The following is a 17,667-nucleotide window of genomic DNA, read 5'->3' on the forward strand; positions in this document are numbered from 1 at the left end:
GTTAGATGTTCAAGCACCTTGATGAGGCTACTTGATTCTAGGAACACACTTGTGTTGACTTGCATATGGCACCATGCGTGGCAAAATAAAAACTGATCTTACACTAGTCTGAATGACACTAAATGATATGTTCAGTAAGAAATAAAATTATGTGAGTTATTTAGTTGTACCTCTCATTTAATGTTAGCATCATCTAAATTGATATTATTACTCTAGAAATTATGAGAACCAATTACATAATTTTACATAGACATATTCATTGTTTCAATAGTATAATATTCTGGGTTTTTAGATGTTTAATCATTATTATATCTAATTAATATGGATTAAAATAACTTAAGTTTACATCAAATTGTGTTCGAATTCTTTAGGTCGAAGTTCATCAGCAACCAACAACATTTGACAGAAAAAGGATTTTGTTCACCTTATTAGGTTTACCTATTTTCTAATTCACTTTGTCAATTTCGACTTTTTCTTAGCTTAGCCACGAACAATTAGGTGTACATTCTATAGTGCTAAATGACGTAATGTTACTAATATCACTGTCCCTGCATCCACAACTTATGCCAACCACTTCTGCTTGTGGTCGTGCTTGTGCTCTTACAACATACAACAAAATTAATTTTTTTTTTTTTTTTTTCAAGATTCATGTAAACGGAACATAAAAAGAAAGAAATATATGACACGAATGTACTCAACAAATGTAAACTGATCACTTAACTGTCAGGATAGAGCAATTCATCTTCCCAGTAATGCAACCCGATCCTTTTGTACTTCCCGTGCCAAATTCACGTCAAACAGTTCACAACTAATTGGCATCTCCATCTCATAGAAAAGGTTCTTTAAAACATAATCAGTGTATAACTCGTATATGTGTTTCAGGAGAGCCTCCATATGAAGTGTTCCAGGCTCACACACCACAAAGAATTTGGTGCCTATAAAAAAGGAACGAATAACTTCAGATGTTAGATTTATGTTACGATGTGAGTATTTATATCTATTAACAAATATTGCAAGTTCACTAAACTTGGATCCTCCCGAAGCTAAAGAGAACTATCCAATTCAATACCTGTTTGACAACCATTATTTTCAAACTCTATTTTTTACATACTTATTTTCAATCATACATTCATCCAATAAAATATCCTACACGTAAACTCAATATTTTTCCCATTTTCTGAACACACATTCTCTTAAAAATCACTATTCAAAATTCTGTTTTGTCCTAATAATGGTTGTCAAACATGCAATAGAAATATCATGCAGTACTATTTCAGTTCCAAAAAATGTAATAATTCTATACACTACACAAAAAATGATCATTTAAAACACATAAAAGGCAAATTCGGTAGTTAAGTGTTGCTAAATGGATTTATTGCAACATTTTAATAAGCGAATGTTGCAATTAGTTAATGTAATTAAATTTTGGCTTTTGGCAATGTTTATTTAATAAATGTTGCAAATGTTACTTTTCGCAACTTTTTTGAACATTGCAAAAAGTTTTATTTTTTTGCAACGTTCAAAAAATGTTGCAGAAAGCCATATTTTTGCAACGTTCAAAAGCTCTATTTTGCAGTGTGCCGCGTCCTCCATCTTCCTCTTTGTAATGTGCGGTCTTTCAACGCATAACAAATTAATTCTGCAAATTGGAAGCAAAATTGGTTACATCTTCTCCGCTCACCCCACTTTCCACTAAACTATTTTCTTCCTCTTTTCAGCCTCAACCTTTCTTCACATAAAAAATGAGGAAAATTCAGTTCGAAATTTCTGCAAATATAGGTTTGTAATAGACTTTATTGCATAAATAATATATCTTAATGTTGTTATGTTGTACTGGGTACTATTGGAAATATTTGCATCAACCGAGGAAAATGGAGAAGAAAATTTCAGAAAATATGATCAAGAAGATGAAACAAAGAAGATGAAGAACACAACGAACATGAAGGCTCGAACGCGTAATCACTGTCCTCAAACTATATTTGCCTCCTCTCGGGATTGTTTGAGTTGCTTAAGGATTTTGACAAACGGTTTGTAGGATTATATCAAGTTTTGTAAAGAATCTAGCACTAAAGCATAAAAATGATCCTCCAAAACTTTAAGAACACAAGGAAGAATTGAATATGAATGAGAAATCAAGTTTTGATTTAATGTGGAATAATGTTTGGCTTGCAAGATGTTTTTCTCATGTTTGTAATGGTTTTTCACACCCTTGAAATGATCACAAATCACCTATATATAGCCATGAAACAAGGCTATGCGAAGTGGTGCCAATTCATAATTGAAAAGCCGTCAATTTCAAACCACAACCGCCTCCAACGGTCACTCCGGAACTACCATGCGACCGCATGGTATAACTTCATTCGGTCGCATGGAGTACTCGAAACTGGGCCTCCGTTCTCGGGTGATGGACATGCAACCGCATGGCCAAAGTGCCTTGCGGTCACATGGCACATGTAATGGGCCTCCGGTTGGTTTTCCATTTCGCTTTTGTTCCACTTCCATTCCACTTCGTTTTTCCATTGAATTTTCGAACAACAATTTCAGCAATCCCCCACTTGTTCAAAATTCAATTAAAAAAAAACCTCATATTCAAATCATACGATACTCATGTACAAGGACTAGATATCTTTCGATTTGAATCTAGCCATAGTGTAATCCAAACAAAGTATAGTCGGAATCAAAGGTAGCTGTAGCTTTGAACCAGTTATTCCATGTGATAATACCGGTTTAAACACACACACACACACGAGTACCACGTGTTCTCAAGTTCTTCATAACTCGCTTAGCGCTGTTATGGCCTTGTGCTCATCCTACTCAACAAACTTTTAAGAGAGAAACTCGAACTCTCACTTGAGGCGGCACCACCTCGAAATTTGTTTAGGCGAAGTTCTTCCAATACCTTTGTTACTTTTAGAGGTACTTGTGTTTTAGTACTGAACTTCATTAAGAGCTTTAATGCTCAACCCTCACTTCAGTAACAACTAACATTATTTTACTTAGGATATGGTCAATGCGGATTTCAATAATGCTGAAACCATCCCACATATCGAATGACTTATTTTTTACCCTTTGAGTCCGTAGATTACCTTTTGAGTAATGACAGGTAGGGTTGCCGTCATTGGTGGACCTTTATAGATTAGGAGTTTTAACCCCATCCTACTCGAAGTAGATACCACTAAAGTTTTATTTAGTGGTCTAGTTAAAGGATCCGCTAAATTCTCTTCGAAAATTATTCCACCTTTGATAATTTCCATGTGACGTCACCTTTAAGACTTATATGTTTTTACTTCTCATTTCATGTGATTTAGTATCTTATCAAAATATAGCTAGCCAATGATCGATTCATTTGATAGATACAACTTGTCACCACCAAGAAGCCACATGCTTCTCAATCGCTTTATATAAAAAGCCTTATTGATTTTTAAAACACCGTTGGATGACTTCCATTAATTCATTACACTAGTCAATCACTTCTATTTGTGGATTTTCATACTTGGGTGTTCACATATCATCATTGAATCATTACAATGATCTTCAATGAATATTTTTTAAATATTCCATTAGTTTTGCAAGCGCCACAATCGGTCTTTGCCCATTTAATCCACCTTAGACTTAGTGTGTTTCATCCTTACAAAGTCTTCTCTACCTTTTTCATCATAGATGTATTTCTATGATTAAAAGGTAAAGGATATGGCAACTTTTTAAACTAAGTTACCCCGCAAATTCCTAAAAATAGGAATTCTTCTGCAATCTTGTTATGTTGCATCCATATATCTTTGAACTTCTCATATAAGTTCATAAGATTGATGTTTACCCCCACATTTCGGGTTATACTCGAACTTAGAGTTCCTCACTATGTCAACCCCCACATTTGGGATTGTACTTGAACTTTGAGTATATTAACTCTTTCATAGTTCATTCACTTATCACTTTGATAATACCCGTGAAAGTTTTAAGTATTTCAGATAGTGATTGTTAAGTCACAATGTACTTTTAATTCACTATCTTTAATTTTGATCACACCATTTGATTAAGGTCATCTCATAGACCATTAATGCCTTTTCAAGCATAAATCAACTCAATTAGTTCCACATTTGAAGTCAAATTCAATTAATAAATAAGACCGTGCTTCTTGTTTCATAAGAATTGCACTTTGCCACTTTCACAAGACAAAATTATATCATCTCGAATAATAAGGCATCTATTTACCTTATTCACATTTGGACAAAATCACATTTTGTCATATTTGTATACAAACACGATTTTACATAAGATTCTCTCACTTAATTTTGGCTATCAACATTTCAATAGAACATGAAATCAATCATCAAGTTTATCAAGTGATTCTCATATTCCAATAGAACAAGTAGTCATGAAATTTCATGTACTTCCAACAAATGGTAGGCATCCTTACACATCCTTTAGACCTATTAAAGATTAATAGGCTGGTCTCAAAGCATAAATATGGATGTGCTTTACTTGCACTTCGAAGTCCATAAACCAACATAATGGCAAATACACCGTGCAACAAATGATGCCCTACAGAAACATGTGGGCTACTCAAGTCGGTTCGTGTATTATTCAAGCAAATGTGACAGCCCATATATTGAAATTAATCACCGCCTAACAACCATGATCAAATAGATCTTTAGCCACCACAATTGGTTTAAATTGTATTCTTTAAAATGTCGTGCATAAGCCACTCCCAATTGTCACAGCAAAGTGAGAATAATCAATTAATCAAAATTGATTTCCACAATATCCTTTATACATGAAGGTTAATTAGAGCATATTATAAATTTTGTCATACTAGTATGCAAACACAATTTATGCTCTACAAAATATTTCCATTTCTCAATAAATGTACAAGCATCTTCTGCTTTAAAATAAATTAGGACAAATCACAATTTGTCATGCTTTTATGCAAATATAATTGACATATAATCATCTCACTTAATTCCATAGGATTAAATGAGGCTATCGATTTAACCCAAGTTAATATGAGTTCAACAAGACATGAAATCAATCAAACAAATTTATCATGTCATTTTTAATTTTCTAGTAGAGAAATGGTCATGGAAGTTCACATACTTTTTTTCATAAAATTCTAACACTGTAGAATTTTCTCCTATGTAACATATACAATAAAATGATGAATTTCATTGCAATAATATAGTATGCAATCAAAAACTTCAACCATTTAACCATATGACTGAACGCCATAACATGCATCATTAAGTAAGCAAGTGCTAGTAATATACTCAAATATTCTCCAAAGGAAAGAACACACTTTTTCCTTTATGCACGTACACAAGCACTTGCACACATCAATTAGTGAAATGCTACTCATTATATCAATTTCCAATTTCATGATAAGGTGAAAATAACATATTCATTTCATATTCCATTAAAAGAAATAATGATCAGATTTATCCAATCTAATTCAAACATTTCCTACCAGAGGAACACACCTCTTCCTTCATTGCACCGTTTCAATACCATATGTTAGAAACCAGAATTCAACAATCTTAAATGAAAAGTCATTAATCACTAAAACTGTCATATGCTCTTGTATAAACTATCACGTGCCGTTTCATACACTAGGATAGATAATTCATGCTCATCATTCCAGAAATTAATAAACAGCTTTTGACTTGGAAAGATACATCTCTTCATACAGTATGCATGTTTAAGTTCCATTTCTCTTACTAATACAACATTTTCAAACAGATTATATCAATCAATGTTGTGTAACGCAAGCATACAAATTCAGACTAAAGTTGACTATAACGAAAAGGCACCAAAGGAACCTAATCAAAAAATATGGTCGTTTTTTTGCCTTTCCCCAGATTTCTCACATGCAACCAGTATGCTTAATTTAATTCTCATGCGAAAATTCTAGAAATATGTAATCAGGTTGCAGAGACACCATTCAATTCATGCACGTTTCAAGTTCATAGTAATTTAATTCTTCCAAAACTAAAACCATGTACGATTCCAGATTATAACGCACAACGAACACAAAAAAATTCATCTTAGGGATATAACGCCGATGTTGTGTATATTTTATATTCACATACCGCATGTATGCATAAAATCAAAACGCAATTTGACTTATCGAATTTGGAGAGCAATTTCGACTAAACACAAAATCTGGATTCAAGTTCTTCTACAAGTTGGGCCATTCCATGAAATTAGTGCCATCAACTTGATCGTTGTCGAAGTAATTTTTTTCTCCATCGCCAAAATATAGTTTGAGATTGTTGGAAATATTTCCATCAACCGAGGAAAATGGAGAAGAAAATTCCAGAAAATATAATCAAGAAGATAAAACAAAGAAGATGAAGAACACAACGAACATGAAGGCTCAAACGCATAATCGCTGTCCTCAAACTATATTTGCCTCCTCTCAGGATTGTTTGAGTTGTTTAAGGATTTTGGCAAACGGTTTGTAGGACTATATCAAGCCTTGTAAAGAATCTAGCACTAAAGCATAAGCGCGATCCTCCAAAACTTTAAGAACACAAGGAAGAATTGAATATGAATGAGAAATCAAGTGTTTGATTTAATGTGGAATAATGTTTGGATCACAAGATGTTTTTCTCATGTTTGTAATGGTTTTTCACACCCTTGAAATGATCACAAATCACCTATATATAGCTATGAAACAAGGCTATGCAAAGTGGTGCCAATTCATAATTGAAAAGCCGTCAATTTCAAACCACAACCGCCTCCAACGATCACTCCGGAACTACCATGCGACCGCATGGTATAACTCCATGCGGTCGTATGGAGCACTCGAAATTGGGCTTCCATTCTCGGGTGATGGACATGTGACTGCATGGCCAAAGTGCCTTGCGGTCGCATGGCACATGTAATGGGCCTCCGATTGGTTTTCTATTTCGGTTTTGTTCCACTTCCATTCCACTTCGTTTTTCCATTGAATTTTTGAACAACAATTTCAACAGGTACAACATATAGTATGTACTGAAACACATAATTGCTTTAGGGAGATGGTTTTGGTATTGGTAGGGGAAGGAGAGAATGAGGTCAAGAAAGGAGGGAAGAAGAAATTTATCACCAAAGAAGAGGAACTGGAACAGTTAAGTCCTTTTTTACACTCGTTTTGGTTCATAATTTTTTAGTTTTGAAAGTGAAATAGATTTTTTTTTTAAATTCTTTAACAAAAGTTTAGTTGTTGAAACAAATGTTGTCCTATTATTACTTGGCGTTATTTGAAATATGAAATGCATTACTATCTTTACTATCTGAAAGTTGCTCTTTTTGAACCCATTTTTCTGAAGGAAGAAATCCATTTTCAGCCGGATTTGTTGTCATTCACGAAGGAAAATAAAGAAAGAGTGACTCTTGAAGATTTCTCTTTATTGGTTTGCACAAAAAAGCTGTGCAGTTATTGGTAAATTTAGGGGAAAAAAGGGAGAAAGGAGGCTCTTGAGTTGCCTAATTTTTTTGGTTCTGAATATTGTATGTGAAGTCAAAGGTTAAGTTGAGCAAATATATCATTTAATATTAGTTCTATAGGAAAATGTTCTCTCCAGAGTAATTTTTCAAAATTGTGGAAGTTAAATTAGAACATTGTCGGTGGGCAGTTTATAATTGTACATTTATCCGTGCTTGCTTTTCTACCTTCCAAAAGTTCTATTAAGAATAACCTTGTTTTTTTTTTCCTTTCCCCTTTTCTAACCTGAACAATTGAATAGGATATTTGAGCTTTGTGGAACCCCTGATGAGATTAATTGGCTTGGTGTTTCCAAGATCCCCTAGTAGAGAAAATTTAAATAAGAAAATTTTTCATATTTTTAACAATTTAAGACTAGACGAAAAACTTATCCATATATCATAGCAAACAATGTTATTAAGATTAATCTCAATGTCATTTTCTTTTGTCATTTTGGGAATTTACTTAAACATGCGCAGCGAAAATAAAAACAATTTAATTTCCCACTAGGATTCATCTTTGTACTTAGATAGGAACTGTGATAAAAGTTATACATTTTCTTAAATCTGCAAACTCCTTTGAGTTATCTTTGTTCCAACAACTTGGATCTATCTCTCACAGCTGTCCAATTGTCCAGGTTCCAATGAATTCCACAGAGAACAGTTTTCAGCTGTCAGGGTTTTCTCCTCTTGTGATAGCAAGAAATTATGAGATTCTCTACAAATTGAAAACTCTAATCATATATTTATATAAGTCCAAACGGGCTTGGTTTGATCCGGTCTAATATTTAATTAATCCACTTAATTAAATCCCATTCGTGAATTAATTGATCCAATTAATTAATTTGGACCTATAAATAACGAACCCAATTAATTAATTTATCCAACGATTGTTAAATTAATTAATTGATAAATTGCAATCTTCCAATTCTCTTTTGTGTGCGACCCATTAGGTTCCCGACCACGATACCTAACGACGTTAAATATTATTTTGATCTAATCAAAATTGATAAATTAAAACACCCTCTAGTTTATCACCTATTCACACTCGTCGTCCCAGATTGACATCTAGCAATGTATCAAGGCAATACATGTGACGGAAAATATCACGTGGTATAACAAAACCAAACTTGTTTGTTTACCATGAAACTATAATCCCTTCATCGATATGATCCGATCAATTACGAGATATGGAAGTGTGTCAATCTTGATTATCGATCATATCTTTCATTCTACTATTAAATCAACGTGAGTCGAAACCTCATTTTCAATTTATGAGTATACCTTCGCGAATGATTTCGTTATTGACTTAATTGAAAGAAATACAGATCACAATCTCTTACTATCTAAGATTGACGAATCCTCTATTGGTCATTTACAACCTTCACATGGTTCTTGACATACCCGAATGATACCGTATTAGCAGCCCTTGGCAGTGCAACATCCAACACTGTCAAATTATGACTGTCCTCATACAAGGCACTATGATGACCTCAAGTCAAAAAATCAATTTCACTACCGAACGTTAGAGATTAACCACTGACACTCAGATAGTTATCCATGTGAAATCTCTTAGCGAGTTTGCAATGTTTCGTTCTATAACAAAACATCCACTCGTTCATTTAAGTGTGACCACACTTTAGCTCGTGATATCAGCTATTTACTTCACAAGTAAGAAATGCCACATATGATGGTCTATCCGTAACTCATTATTACTTACGACCATGGATTATTCAAGATCCAATCATATGTAATTTGTATCTCACAATCACAACTCCTTGTGATTGACAAATCACTTAAATTTGAATATTCAAACTCTATTGTTTAATATTATTTATCCGAATATTAATTTAAATAAATAATATATCTTACCAAAAATAAATGCATTAAACATATTAAAAGTGTTTACAACCTAAATCGATTGGATTTAGGGCATAACAGTTACAGCCATATCAAGTATTATAAATCCAAAATGTTAATGTACCTTGTTATGTTTTTGAGTAATTGTCAGGCTTGTAAAATGGCCCTCCTTATGGGTTTATAGAAACTTTAGGCACCTTCCTCTTACGAAGTTTTGGGTATAATGGTTATTGTGATGTTAAGAAATTTCTAGGAGATCCATGCCAATTTCTAAGAACCTGAAATATGCTTAATTGTTATTATAAGCCTACTAAGTTGTTGATAAGTGTATTTTTGCACACTTATTAGGCACTTAATTTGATACAATTATTGATTAAAAGAATGGAATTCTACTCACAATTAAGTATTATTTGCTTTTGTAGGCTAAAAATTACTCAAGTAAAGAGAACAAGGCAAAAGGAGGAAAAATGAGGAAAAAAGACTAAAATTGTACAAAATTGTGAAGTTGGAGGCCAAGGCAAACAAGTCAAAAAGTGGAGGAATTGTGATGAAATTTATGGAGGGCAAAAGTGAAATGAAAGTCAAAATTCGAGGACCAAATTGTACAAGATCAAAAGTTGAGGGACTTGGCTACAGATTACACAAATTCAACTTTTGTGGCTGCTGAAACAGAGACCCAGGCACTGCAGCGCCACTGTTCCTACACTGCAGCACCGTTTTGTAATTATAAAGAAAACTAGGGACCTTTTTGCTAACTTTCCAAAAGTCCAGGGACCAAAGCTGCAATTTTCCTTAGGTTTTAATATAAAAACCAGAAGCTGGGCAGTTTTGGGAGAGCTTCATTTTTTTGGGTTCCGTCTTCTGCTGGGACGATTCTGCTTCTTCTTTCTTTCATTTTTTTTTCTTTTGTTTTGCTTGATATTTTGGAGATTCAATATAGAGCAACAAGGAGATTACATCAAGGATTTGGCAAAACTCTTGGAGAATCAAGTTCATGCTTCAAAAAAGGGTTTTATCTATAAACTTGTATTTTCACAATTATTTTGTCATATTTGTAATGTATTGCTATAAACATTCTCCTTTCCATCATATGTATAAAATGGGCTAAGTATTTCGTTGGGATTTATGGTAGTAGTTTGACCTAGGTTTAATTGATTTTCAATATTTGCTATTTGATATTAAATTGCCTATTTCCATGTGTTTCTACTATTGTATTTATTGTATTTTCATTTATGTGGCCAATGAATGAATATGTTTCGTGAAGTGTACATAGTTCGAGAGAAGATTGTACATTTTAGACCAAATGGTAGAAACCCTAGGTTTGTGTAGAGGATAGACATATACCTCTAGCCTTAGGTGACTGTTCGTGTGAAACCCGCAAGCGTACGGGATCGTTGTACAAGTAATAAAATTTATGAGTTAAGAATATCGTTCCTACGAGGAATAAGGTATAATATTTAGTTAAGTAGCTTTTACTAAATTCGAAGTAATATAAAATCAAAAAAGTTGTGATTTGTATGTTTTCTATGCTAATCTTAAATTAAGAAAGCAAATAAAATATTTATTTAATATGTGAATATTTGTATTGGAATCGTGAATCCCCCTATTGCCATTTAATTCAACTCTTAATTTATAATATAGTAAATTCATGCATTCAAGACAATCGATAATCCACTTTTATTCAATATTCTTTCTCAAGATATATTAAACCTATGTTTAACACGACCCGATCCTATTCCTAGTCCGAATTCATATGAAAAATATGCATTGATTCATAGAATTTATCACACATGATTACACATACCATAGATATTATTCCTAACACCTATTGTCCATATGTTAATTTTACCGCGTTCTAGAGTTATTGTGAGTATTCCTACACTACAACAAGCAACTTACTATCTAATTGGTGATCAAGCAATTAAATAGTTCAATGGGAATGCAAAACCAATCAAGAAAAAAATCATGAAATACTAAATTAATTGTCTTGAATTAAAATAAACAAACGATCAGGTTCATCATTCGTCCAATACAATGAAAAACTAATAAATCATATTAATATATAAATTACAAGAAGAAAAATAGAAAAATATCACCCGGATCATGAAAGATTACAAAAGATGTTGATCTTCATGTCCAAAGTTGAATTCTTCAAAACTTGATGTAATTGAACTTCAATTTCTTGCTATGGCTTGATCATCTTTCTTAAAATATAGCAATTGACCCCTTGTTCTTGATGGATTTGATGAAACTATTGTGTATGAAAAGGCAAGAGAGAGAACCTTTCATTGATGCCCATATCTTGTATTTATTTGATGAAATTAGGTCAAAATTCACGTCCAAATTGTCTTCTAAAGGAGTTTGAATCAAATAAGGAAAGTTGCTTTCGCGCGCACATAATTTTGTCTTTGCACAGCCTTCAGTATTTTGATCATAACTTTCTCTATCGATATCCGAATTGGGTAATTCAAAGTGCATTGGAAAAATAATTAAAATATCTATAATCCTTCTGGAAATATAATGTTTCCAATTCAAACGTTCTCCATCCGAAAAATGGGTCTCAAGTTGACTAAAAATCTTGAAGATATCCTATATGATTGGAAGTCGATTTATGGTAATATTCTAATCATATCCCTTTCCTTTTTTACTCCAATTTGTATTCAATTGACTCCCATCAATCTTCAAAGTATCTTTTATGGACCAAATCAACCATTAAATATTTACACTTTGGTCCCCATACATTGGATTTGCTTCATTTAGCCTTTTTCCATTATTTTTTTCAATTCTTCTTTGAAACGTGAACTTTTCCTAATAAAAGTAATAAATAACAAATCAAGTACTAATACGTTCAAAAAATAACAAAATATAATCATTTAAGATCCCAAATAAGTGTAGAAACTACACTTATCAAACCCCCAAACTTGAATTTTTATTTGTCCTCAAACAAAACTAAAATCCAGCAAACACACAAACACACAGTGCTAATTACTTAATTGGTGGCCAGTCAATCAAGCAATGTAAAATGATTTAGCTAGCTGACCCGACTTTTTATCTCAAGATTGAAATCATAAAATCAAATCTGTGCATAGCTTCAAAATCACAATACAGAAATTAAAATCTACTTTTCCAAATGTAAAATTGACGTGTGTGTGTGTGGAGAATTAAGCATATCATCATGAATTCATAAGTAGTTTCAATTCCCGGCCCTCAATGGTCAAATATGTCATTTCCTCACTTGTAAGACTTACATACCCCCAAACTTATTCTTTTCGTTATTTTCAAGTGTGTGACCTAATGTTGAATTTTTGTACTATCCTCACCTCTCTAGTTTAGGTAAATCTTACTAATTGCAAGTCGATATATCAATAAATAAAGATTCTCCATAGTTTGATTGCTTCAATCTCCCGAACTCAACCAGGCTAATAATCCTTTATCAAAAGTTAATTTTTTTAAACAAGTGTTTGGGACTTAGTCAAGGCATCTAGTGCGTCTTCTGTTTCATGCACCAATTTTTTCCTTCCTTTTTTTGTTTCAATTTTCATTTCAACATTTTTTTTGCATCATTCTCCCCCTTAAGCTTTCTAAATGACCCCTTTAGCGAGGTTTAAGCCGATAACTCCTAAGTTAGTTGATTTTAGGGCACCAGGTTTTAACACCTCTACAGGCTTAATAACTCGAGTCATAAAGGCTACGAGAGCATTTTTCAAATAAAATATATTTTTTTATTTTTTTATACCTTGATTAGTGCAATATCCCTTATTAAACACCCATCCAAGTAAACCAACTTCTAACTTGAGACTTTTACCCAATTTCATTCTATTGACCTTAGACAATCCACACAATATTTTTTTTAATTTTTTTTTTTATTTTTAATTTCACACATGGAATCCTCATTTATCTCAAAATCTTCCTACAATAGTGAAATCCTCCAAATTATTCTAAATTTGGTCTAAGGATGTAACATATAGTCGTTTTGGGTTTAGCATCTATGGTCCGCTATTTCAACCTATCCAATTATAAAATCAACTCATTCTTACACAATGCTTAACTTAATTCATGTGCTCAATATATATCAACTTCACATGGAAAAGCAAAAATCAACTTAAGTATGCAGCTTATTCACCATTCATAGATCAATTCATAATTCAATATATACATTATTACCAGTCAGGCTAACTAACTCACACAAGCACACAAAAAGAAAATATTTTTGAAAATTTTCAATTTTTTTCTTTTGTCTTTTTGTATTTTTAATATTTAAAACAATAAAACACACACAAAAACACACAAAACAAAGGAAAACTCACGTTTTTCAACCCCAAACTTAAATTAGACATTGTCCTCAATGTCTTAAATCCTATGTCCGCATATAAGGGGTGGGGGAAAAAATGAAGAAAAGACTCCCCGATATGGCAATGAAATTCAATGGCTAGCTTTTCCTTGTCTCCCGTTGTTTCCTTGGTAATGGTTGGTTCAAGTGTTTCACAACGTCATGTTCCTGCACAATACAGATAAATAAAGCATTAAGACACAAAAGATCTGGAACAAGTGGTACTTGGCTCAAACATCAATAAACCAACAAGTAACCTAAGGAAAAATGGAATATGGATGATAATTCCCTAATTAAAACCATAAAAATAAACTAAATTATCATATAAGTAGAAAGAAAAATAAATAAAAGGGATAGAAAGATTGGGTTACCTCCCAACAAGCGCTTGTTTATAGTCTTTAGCTTGACTTTATTGTTTCAGCATCATGGAATTTTGAAGAATGCTTTTGATGCCTTGCTTAGTTTGCCCCTTTTAATTTTGCTTCACTTTTCGTTGCTCCTACAAATTTTAGCACTGCCCATTCCAATGTTATATGACTTGTCTATCTCATCCGATTCAAATCCAACTATGTAGACTTCTTCCTCCTCTTCGGGATTACTTACAAATTCAATGAAAGGGCAATCAATTAAGTCGATGGAGTGTGAGTGAACATCTTCTTCATTAATTACCTTCCCTTTATTTTGTTTATTTGTAATTGAACTTTCATCGTCTTCGTTCTCGTCTTCCATAATTGATATCTCCTCGGGTTGAATAGCTGTTTCACAATCTACATCCACGGGCAATGAAAACTCTTTTCTTTTAAACGTCTTGAGTGGATTATATCCCCACCTTTTAAATTCGATCCAAAATATGCCATCTCCCACGCACATTTTATTTTCATCTAATTTGGCAAGATCAGTGTAGTATTTTGCAAGTACCTCTTCGTTCAACATGGAAGGACCAACTCCCACAAGCGTGTCTGAAGGGACACACTCGCCTAAAGGCATGTAGTCTTCATTAGCATTGTCAAATGCTAATCTTCGACATCGCAAGTATTGTTGAAACTGCAGGAGCTTGAGCCTTCCTGGGTCAGTAAATGTATACAAGTAGTAGCCAGTATAATGCACTCCATAGCAGAACTTACAATATATATCTTCTTCCTCATCGTCCATGTCGAGATTAATTATTGCAAAAATAATTCTACTATATTAATGTCAGAATCTTGCATATGCTACTGAACAGCATGTGGAAAGAATATCAAATAAGAGAGATTGGGGTGGGTAGCTAAATTCAACAAAAAAAAAATTAATATAGTGAAAAAAATCGAATCTAATATAAACTACTAAACTAAAATTAAATCCATTATTCCGCGGCAACGGCGCCAAAAACTTGTTCGTGTGAAACCCGCAAGCGTATGAGATTGTTGTACAAGTAATAAAATTTGTGAGTTAAGAGTATCGTTCCCACGAGGAATAATGTCTAATATTTAGTTAAGTAGCTTTTACTAAATTTGAAGTAATATAAAATAAAAAAAGTTGTGATTTGTATATTTTCTATGCTAATCTTAAATTAAGAAAGCAAATAAAATATTTATTTAATATGTGAATATTTGTATTAGAATCGTGAATCCCCCTATTACCATTTAATTCAACTCTTAATTTATAATCTAGTAAATTCATGAATTCAAGACAATCGATAATCCACTTTTATTTAATATTCTTTCCCAAGATATATTAAACATATGTTTAACACGATCCAGTCCTATTCCTAATCCGAATTCATATGAAAAACATGCATTGATTCACATGATTTATCACACATGATTGCACATGCCATAAATATTATTTCTAATATCTATTGTCCATGTGTTGATTTTACCGCGTTCTAGACTTATTGTGAGTATTCCTACACTATAACAAGCAATTTACTATCTAATTGGTGATCAAGCAATTAAATAGTTCAATGGAAATGCAAAACCAATCAAGAAAAAATCATGAAATACTAAATTAATTATCTTGAATTAAAATAAACAAACGATAGGGTTCATCATTCATTCAATATAATGAAAAACTAGCATAGCATATTAATATATAAATTACAAAAAGAATAATAGAAAAATATCACCCAAATCATGAAAGAATACAAAAGATGTCGATCTTCACGTCTAAAGTTGAATTCTTCAAAACTTGATGTAATTGAACTTCAATTCCTTGTTATGGCCTGATCTTCTATCTCAAAATATAGCAATTAGCCCCTTGTTCTTGATGGATTTGATGGAACTATTGTGTATGAAGAGGCAAGAGAGAGACTCTTTCATTGCTGCCCATATCTTGTATTTATTTGATGAAAATAGGTCAAAATTCACGTCCAAATTGTCTTTCAAAGGAGTTTGAATCAAATAAGAAAAGTTGCATTCGCGCGCACATATTTTTGACTCTGCACAGTTTTCAGTATTTTGATCATAACTTTTTCTATCGATATCCGATTCAAGTGATTCAAAGTGCATTGGAAAGCTAATTAAAATATCTACGACTCTTCTAGAAATATAATGTTTCCAATTCAAACGTTCTCCATCCGAAAAATGGGTCTCAAGTTGACCAAAAATCTTGAGGATATCCTATATGATTGGAAGTCGATTTATGGTAATATTCTAATCATATCCCTTTCCTTTTTTACTCCAATTTGTTTTCAATTGACTCCCATCAATCTTCAAAGTATCTTTTATGGTCCAAATCAACCATTAAATGTTTACACTTTGGTCCCCATATATTGGATTTGCTTCATTTAGCCATTTTCTGTTCTTTTTTTCAATTCTTCTTTGAAACCTGAATTTTTCCTAATAAAAGCAATAAATAACAAATTAGGTACTAATACGTTCAAAGAATAACAAAATATAATCATTTAGGATCCCAAATAAGTGTAGAAACTACACTTATCAGTGACCCAATGAGCTATTTTCATAATAATTTAATGCGATTGTTTGGTTGTAATCGACATAGAGATATAGTAGGTTAAACAAATCAATTAGAGTTAATTTCACTCGAGAGAGGTAATTAGTTAAACTGAAAAATTGGGTCTAACATCGTAAATTCATTTACTGGAAATAATATTTAAAGTGTTCTGAAAATAGGATCATTTAATCTTTGGTCGTTTTCTCCCCAGTTCACTAGCCGGCTTTTTTAGTGGATGATACAAACAACCAATAGAAGCAGCAAAAATGACAATAGAAGAACTATCCAATTTGTCTTAGCATACTTCTGTAAATTCCATCCTGGCTCATTTATCTTAATTTGTAGATATTGGATTGTATCCTTTTACCGCTTCGTTGCTATCTATTTCCATGTTTCAATGCATGCTTTATTATTTCATGGGTAAAATATTTCTTTCTCCTGTAAAGCTACCATTTTTACAAAATATTTCTATTATCGTGTACGAACATGTTGTAGACATGCGTGATGAGGCTAAAATTCTATTTTTTTTTTTTTATTGTTTTCTTTATGCAGTAGTATCAACTTTTGGGAAGGAAGAAATGTGTTCTTTCATTCTCTCTCTTTTTTTTTTTGGGAGGGGGAAACGGGTTGGTGATTTGGGTCATAAATTTATTTGTGATAAATAGTCAAGTATGAGTACTGCTTTATCATAGCTTGTTAGTATGCTTTCTATTGTGCAAGTTAGCAATTCTTGTTATTTTGTTGACTACTTGAATGATGATACAATCTGCTAAGATTTCTTTATATCTAAACTGGATGTAAAGTAATTCTATCATTAAATTAATCATGGATTATTCACGACACAGAAACTTTCATCTATAAAAGAAAACATTTTGTCATAAAAAAATAGACATTTCCAAAACTATCTCATGGAATGGGACACAGTAAGCTAAACGACATTGGTGAAGATCTGACAGGAAAGTCCTTTCAACAGATTTTAAGGTAGATTTCTATAGCATCCTGCGACAATGCAATGAACCAAACGATCAAATTTCACCAAACACTTCGAATTTTCAACAAATTTTGGAAAATCTACTATTTCAACGCTA

At 32.5% G+C, this 17,667-nt stretch overlaps 1 protein-coding gene across 1 annotated transcript in view; it reads right to left on the reverse strand.

Moving 5' to 3' along the window:
- Window positions 1-738: 738 nt before the first annotated feature.
- The window catches only part of LOC111378775, a 50,647-nt gene continuing 33,718 nt past the window's right edge, over window positions 739-17,667 (reverse strand). Inside the window, exon 4 of the mRNA XM_023002011.1 lies at window positions 739-935. Coding sequence (XP_022857779.1) covers window positions 739-935 — 197 coding nt within the window. The remainder of the gene's footprint in view (window positions 936-17,667) is intronic.

Source organism: Olea europaea, unplaced genomic scaffold, assembly GCF_002742605.1.
Source record: "Olea europaea var. sylvestris unplaced genomic scaffold, O_europaea_v1 scaffold187, whole genome shotgun sequence".
In the NCBI taxonomy this organism is placed as follows: Eukaryota; Viridiplantae; Streptophyta; class Magnoliopsida; order Lamiales; family Oleaceae; genus Olea; species Olea europaea.